Source organism: Phoenix dactylifera, chromosome 15 (genome assembly GCF_051530095.1).
Source record: "Phoenix dactylifera cultivar Ajwa chromosome 15, Ajwa_hap1_PhDact_Kaust_v1.1, whole genome shotgun sequence".
Lineage (NCBI taxonomy): Eukaryota > Viridiplantae > Streptophyta > Magnoliopsida > Arecales > Arecaceae > Phoenix > Phoenix dactylifera.
The window spans coordinates 3,835,831-3,842,460 of NC_143204.1; the positions used below are offsets into that span (position 1 = coordinate 3,835,831).

The following is a 6,630-nucleotide window of genomic DNA, read 5'->3' on the forward strand; positions in this document are numbered from 1 at the left end:
GCTCCTTTCTAGCGTCAGAAAAAAGCGTCGGTATTTTCATATTTTATTGTAGTGGCTGTAGTCCACAAAACATTGGCTTGATTCAAAACTGCAACTCAAAATAGTAAGGTCAATTCACAATTGTTATTCATATGGATATGAATATAATTTTTGTTACAAGCTTTCATTATTATCTTTTCTCTGACCTCTGAATTGTGGTATACCATGGAGATGAAATACATGCGTACACTACATGCAAAGGCTGTGTCATACACATGCATGTACATGATGGTTGAGAAAGAGAGAAGGGAAGAGATCGATTATGTGAAGTCCAAGCAAATTGCTTACCTTCATTTTTAAACAACCCGCTCTCTCCTCTCTCAATATCTTAGTCGCCTCCCACATCTCTCCCTCTCGCCCCCTCCCCCCACCCCCCCCCCCCCCCCCCGCGTATATACTATAATTACCTTGTGAGTGAAGAAAAATGCATCGAAAAGGACAAGAACCGGAGTCAAAGACAAGAACTCTCCAATCCATTTCTCTCGTGGACACCCAAGGGGTCCCCCTCCAAACCGTTGTCTGTCCGACCGAACAACAAACACAGACCTTCCATTCCCTTCTCCCCATCTCCTTCTCCGCATTCTAAGCAAAGCTCACGGCCATCACCATCATCATTACGATCTCCCTCTCCTTTTCTTCTTTCACCTTTCATATAAGCATTCTTAGATATTCCTCTCAGCCCACTTGAAGAAGCCTCACCCCTAGCTACCAGATTTCTCGGAACGCCACCAATGATGAGGAAGCTGGATCCTCCGGCAAAGAACAATCCGACCAATAACAACATCAATGGAGCCAGTAAGCTAAGGAAAGGATTGTGGTCGCCGGAGGAGGATGACAAGCTCATGAGCTACATGCTTAGAAATGGGCAGGGGTGTTGGAGCGACGTCGCGAGGAACGCAGGCCTGCAGAGGTGTGGCAAGAGCTGCCGGCTCCGTTGGATAAATTACCTAAGGCCCGATCTCAAGCGTGGCGCTTTCTCGCCCAAAGAAGAGGAGCTTATCATCCACTTGCATTCTATTCTTGGCAATCGGTTCTCTCTCTCTCTCTCTCTGTGTGTGTAGTTATAGTTATCTATGGAACACTATATGATAATTTGAATGCTTTAGTTCATACATGATAATTTTGGCAATAACTTGCTGAATGTTGCATCCATGCATTAAGCTGTGAACGAAGGCATGCAGCTAGTTTAGACTTGGCGGATGTGTGCATCATTAGGGACCAAAAATATTTAGATTTCTTTATACTTGAAGCATCTAGAGTAACTAGATTATTGCATTTTCCATGCATTATTTCTTGGTGTCCTAGTCATTGCCATCAAATACTTGAAGTACTTGAGTATTACATTAAGCATTACGATCTCCCTCATAATGTAGTCTGAGATAATAATAAAATGAATAGGACATTAGTCTACTTTCCACTTTTTCACAATAATATTGGAGGATTTTTTTTTTAACAAATAGTTGGACCGGAGGAGTTTATTCTCATGTTATTCATCAAAAATTCCAAAATTATGAGCTGAAGACAGACCAGTTAGGTTAGCAGGCGTATGTCAACTCTCTCTTAAACAGCAGTGACTCTTCTATGGGCCTAATTCAAAGTTGATACATTTTGTAGGTGGTCCCAAATTGCAGCACGTTTGCCTGGCCGTACAGACAATGAAATAAAGAATTTTTGGAACTCCACCATTAAAAAGAGGCTGAAGAACTCATCGTCGCCGTCTCCAAACGACAGCGGATCTCCTGAACCTAAGGTTGGCATGGGGGGCCTTGAAACCTTAAACGAACAAGAAATCAAGACAATGTGCATCGATTCAGCGTCTTCATCATCATTTATGCAAGGTTTGTCCATAAGCAACCAGTACGATCTATTGCCTTTGCCCGATGTCAGTTGTGGCATGAATAATGGTCTAGGAACCAGCTACTTCCATGAACCCACATCCTTCCCACAGGTTGGCTTCGGAAATGGGTATTATGGGAGTCATGGTATGATGATGGAGGGAGACCTCGTGGGAGGAGGAGGAGGATGTGAGCTCTTTGTACCTCCTTTAGAGAGTACAAATATAGAGGAGAGTGGCACTAGTAATAATACTACAAGAAATATAAGTGACCCCCACCACAGCAGCAATAATGATGCGAATAAGATTAATAGTGATAATGCTGTTGGGAGTGGGATATATTGGCAGGGTGGAAACATGAAGATGGAGGAGTGGGACTTTGAGGACTTGATGAAAGATGTGACTTCTTTTCCTTTCCTTGATTTCCAAGCCGAATGATTGGGCATTCCAAGGATATAAGATCTCATGGTTCTTCTCTTTTCCTTCCTCAAATAAAGATTGGCCCTTCTTCTCTCTCTCTCCCACCATTCAAAATGATGTCCAAATTACATCCTCTATGTTGTAGGTTCCCAGGTTGCTCAAATTTTCGAACGCTTAGAAGCTTCTTGGTTCCCCAATGAAGTCCATACCAATAAAGGTCCGGAAAATTTTGATTATGGATGATCCTGAATTTTCTAAAGCTCTCTCTCCATTGTCAGCACCTCTTTGCCTTGAGAATGAAGTTATTATGATAATAACATGGTGTTGGGAGGTTGAAGGGGCATTTTCTTAAAGGAAAATCTTCATGATTGAACAGAATATTAGTAGTTGACGTTCCAACAAAGGTTGCATCAAAGTCGTTACAAGGTGTAATTAGACGTGTACAAAAGGAAACATGGGGAGTGGAAAGCATCGGAAGAGCACATATACCTCTGTAATTTATAGTGGATCATGAGCTCTCTCTCTCTCTCTCTTTCTCTCTCTCTTTCTGTCTCTTCTCTCTTTCATATGCACCAATGTATATAAAATATGCAGCTCCTCATAAAGGAAAGGTAGTTTTGTTGAATAGCTTGCTTCCTTCAAGTTGGGTCAAAAACAGGCATAAACACCTAAAACATTTAAAAGTCTTTCGTTTGGTGGTGACATCTACTTCTCATCATTTGGGTTGTTAGCCATAAAGCTGGATTCCAAGTGCGTCATAATACCTTTTCCATTTGCTAAGACATGGAGCATAACAACCAAATAAAGCAATCATGAGGAATCCGTTAAAATGGAAAAGTGGTGGGAGCATGAAGCTTGCTTTTTATACCTCCCTTGGCGGCAAAGATCATTATCAAATTGAATGTAGTTTCTTGCATGACACAAAGGGTAATCCATGTTGTTAATTAATAGGTAATGAAATTAAAATCTTTGAAGATCTCAATCAATGGCTCTTGAAATATTTTAGTAAATAAGATTACAAAGTCGAGAGCATCTGCAAAGATAAATAGAACTTACCTTTCATGCAACCTTGTGCAACAACAGCTGAACTAGAATTGTTGGGTAGAAAAAGCAAGCTCCTACACTTAATTTCATCACAATCTCCAACAAATTAAATCCCTTATGATATCTTTATGCCTATTAAATAGAAAGGAGAGAGAAAAATCAACCCCTCTTCAAAATTTAGAAAAAATTAAAAAATCATACAAAATTCATCTAAAACATCCAGAAAAAAAAACCAAAAGTTTCCTAAATATGTTAAAAGTTATCTGAATATGTTATATCTGTAAACCAACCAAATCTATTATAACTAAATCACCATGCAAGAAAAAAACTTAGAAAGGAAAAATCATAGAATATACCATTAAAACAAAATTTCTTTAAGAAAATAATATTTTAGGAAAATTAATTTTCTCTATGCAGAAAAAACATGGAAAGGAAACAAAATTAACATCCTTTTAGGATTAACTTCCTTTTAGGAAAAAAATATTTTAGTAAAAAATCATTTTCTTCCACGCACGAGAAAAAAGATGAGAAGGAAAAAATTAACTTCCTTTTAGAAAAGTATTTTAAGATAGGAATTCCTATTAAAAAATAATTAAAAATTTGGAGTGGTGTGAATTTGAAACTTCAAGAAAAATAATTAGAAATATCACCATGAAGAAAAAAAGGAAGGAAACATCATAGAAAGTACCATAGAAAAATAAATTTTATTTTAGGAAAAAATTATTATCAAAAACTATTTAAAGTCCATCAAAAATCAAATATATCATATCATAAATTTCAAACTAAGTTGACTCTTCTTAATATATTAATTTTCTGTTAAAAATTATTCCTTTTAGGAAATTACTACTTAAATATATTTTAAAAAACTCTAATTTCTCTACTCGAATTTAAATACATTTTAAAATAAGATTGGGAAACATCAAGTCCACGTAAGGCGGCAACTACAATGCCCATAAGTAAACCTCCTCCATGCCCCACTTAATGAAGCTTTCCGGACCTCCACCGAGAAGATTCCTTTGTCGATGATGCGAAGGCCAATACCATCTCCGTGATGCTACCGATCTCCTTATTGTCGCCAGCAGTGCCTAGAGCCACCACAACGTGTAGGGTTGGAGCTTTCTCCATGAGGCCATCTTCGCGTATGAGGAGCATTTTCGTCGGCATCATCATCCATCTCGCTTGACCACTGCCAGGTCCCAACCGTGATGAGGCTAAGACCGACGCCATATCCACCACGCTAGACTGCCTCAACGTCCCAGACCACGATGAGGTCCCCTACCACCACCAATCTCCTCATGGCTGTCGGCACTGACTAGAGCCTCCACAATGATCAGGGCTGGAGCGCCCTCCACGAAGCCATCTGTGCTTGCGAGGAGTATCTCTCCTGCAACATCGTTCGCCACTACCAGCCCCAAGCTTAGATCAAGTGGTGTTGCCACCTTCCCTCATCATCACCACCATGCGGAGAATGAGAGACTTTTACATGGAGATCACCTTCCATTTAGAGAGCTCCATCATCACTTTCATCTCACATGTACAAACGTGGAACGTTAAACCAATTATATTGGCCACATAATACCTTCTTACTTGGAAAAAGGTTAAGGCATGTAAACAAGGCTTCATACTTAGAAAAGTGTTCACTTTTATGGGACACTTTCAAGGAGTTTTCTTAAAATAACAAAAATATGGTTGGAAGGTGTTAATGTCGATCCTCAGATTTATGATGTGGGCTGCTTCCATAGATCTACAAGGAAACAAATGAGGCCAGAGAGCTCCTCCAGCCAAGCCCTCAGATGCTTAAGTCAGAGAGGAGTTTGGTAGAAGATGAGAAAGAAAAAGAAGAAACAAGGAGCTTAATGGTGTTATGAAAATTAGAGTAACACTACAGCAAAAACTATAATTGCCGACGCTAGTTAGAAACATCGGCATATTTTTTTTTCCAGTGACAAAGAATGCTGATGCTTCTAAAAAGCGTCAAAAAAAAAATAGGTTCCATCGACGCTTTGCTTAGCATTGCAGGAAGCCGCCCATTACTGTCGCTTATAAGCGTCAAAAGGGTTAATCACCGACGCTTATAAGCGTCAGTGGAAGCCAAAATCCGACGACACTTAGAAGCGTCGTTGGACTCCCATCTTCCCCCAAACAAAACCTGACCCTTCCATTAGCCCCAAATCTCTAACCCACGCCGATCGACCCTCTCCTCTGCCCCTTTCACCGATCTCAGCCCTTTTCCTCCACCGACCGACCCCAAATTGCTCTCCTCTGCCACATCTCCTTCTCGTCCTCCCCCTCTCCGTTGGCCTTCTCTCCTTGGCCAACTTTATCCTCCCATTTCTCCTCCTCCTTCTAAACTTCTTACCTTGCACTCACACGACGTTTGCATTTTGGAGCTGGCAAGGACAAGGACAAGGCCAGATTTGGGATCTTCTTCTCTTGCTTCGATCTTTAATTGAACAAAACCTTCTTTCTAGATAGATAAACCAATGTATTCTAATGTTAAGCCCTAAGATACCCTGTGTAATCCCTTTTATGCCATCCTTCTTCATATCCTAGTTTTGTTTATCTTTATTAGATAAGTTGCAGTTCAAGCAGTATTTAATAGAATAGACAAAAGTTGGATAAATAAGTCGAGATCCAGTATCGAATATTTGAATAGAGTTCAAAATTTTATAAATTTGCTTTTGAGAAATCTAATATGAATAGGAAGATTTTATGTCCATGTCGAAAATGTGTAAATTCTTCTTTTTTCGCTTCAAAAACTATTGAAGAACATTTGGTGTGGAATGTTTTTACGAGGACTTATACTGAATGGGTATTTTATGGAGAGTCCATATTGTCGTCTACATATAACCAACCCTCGTATATAGAACACACCTCTAGTTTTGGATCCAGTAATACGAGAAAAATTCTATAGGAAAAAATGATATAAGGGCCTTATTCAGAGATGCTTTTGGATATAGTATTAGAAATTTAACAGATTTTAATGGAGGACAAGAAGCAGCTGTAATAGGTGATGAGCATATAGTTATTGATTTTATGCATGTTGATGAACCTATATACTCTGATGATGACACAGCTCAGTATCATAACTTGCTGAAAGCTTGTGATGAAGAACTATATACGGGTTGTAAGAATTTTATGAAGATTTCTTTTCTTGTACATTTATTCCATTTGAAATATTTAAATGGGTGGTCTGGCAAGTCTTTTACTATGCTTCTTCAATTATTAAAGGATGCATTTCTGGAAGGTGTTACTTTGCTATCATCTTCTTATAAAGCCAAAAAACTAGTAAA

General features: G+C 39.1%; 1 protein-coding gene across 2 annotated transcripts; it reads left to right on the forward strand.

Moving 5' to 3' along the window:
• Window positions 1–479: 479 nt before the first annotated feature.
• On the forward strand, window positions 480–2,915 carry LOC120107107 (transcription factor MYB83-like). Of its 2 annotated transcripts, XM_089927626.1 has the most exons (3): window positions 480–1,069; window positions 1,654–2,341; window positions 2,439–2,915. In XM_089927626.1, the coding sequence occupies exons 1-2, from the start codon at window positions 771–773 to the stop codon at window positions 2,309–2,311; spliced, it is 957 nt and encodes a 318-aa protein (XP_089783752.1). In that variant the 5' UTR covers window positions 480–770; the 3' UTR covers window positions 2,312–2,341; window positions 2,439–2,915. The 2 variants fall into 2 exon arrangements, with proteins under 2 accessions (XP_089783752.1, XP_038976197.1); XM_039120269.3 differs by having other exon boundaries at window positions 1,654–2,915.
• The last annotated feature ends 3,715 nt before the right edge of the window (window positions 2,916–6,630 follow it).

What these genes read in the sequence shown, in the direction of transcription:
- LOC120107107 (XM_039120269.3), top strand. Translation starts at nt 771, where the DNA reads ATGATGAGGAAGCTGGATCCTCCGGCAAAGAACAATCCGACCAATAAC. An exon ending in CATTCTATTCTTGGCAATCG is followed by an intron (nt 1,070 to 1,653) that starts GTTCTCTCTCTC and finishes TACATTTTGTAG; the next exon opens with GTGGTCCCAAATTGCAGCAC.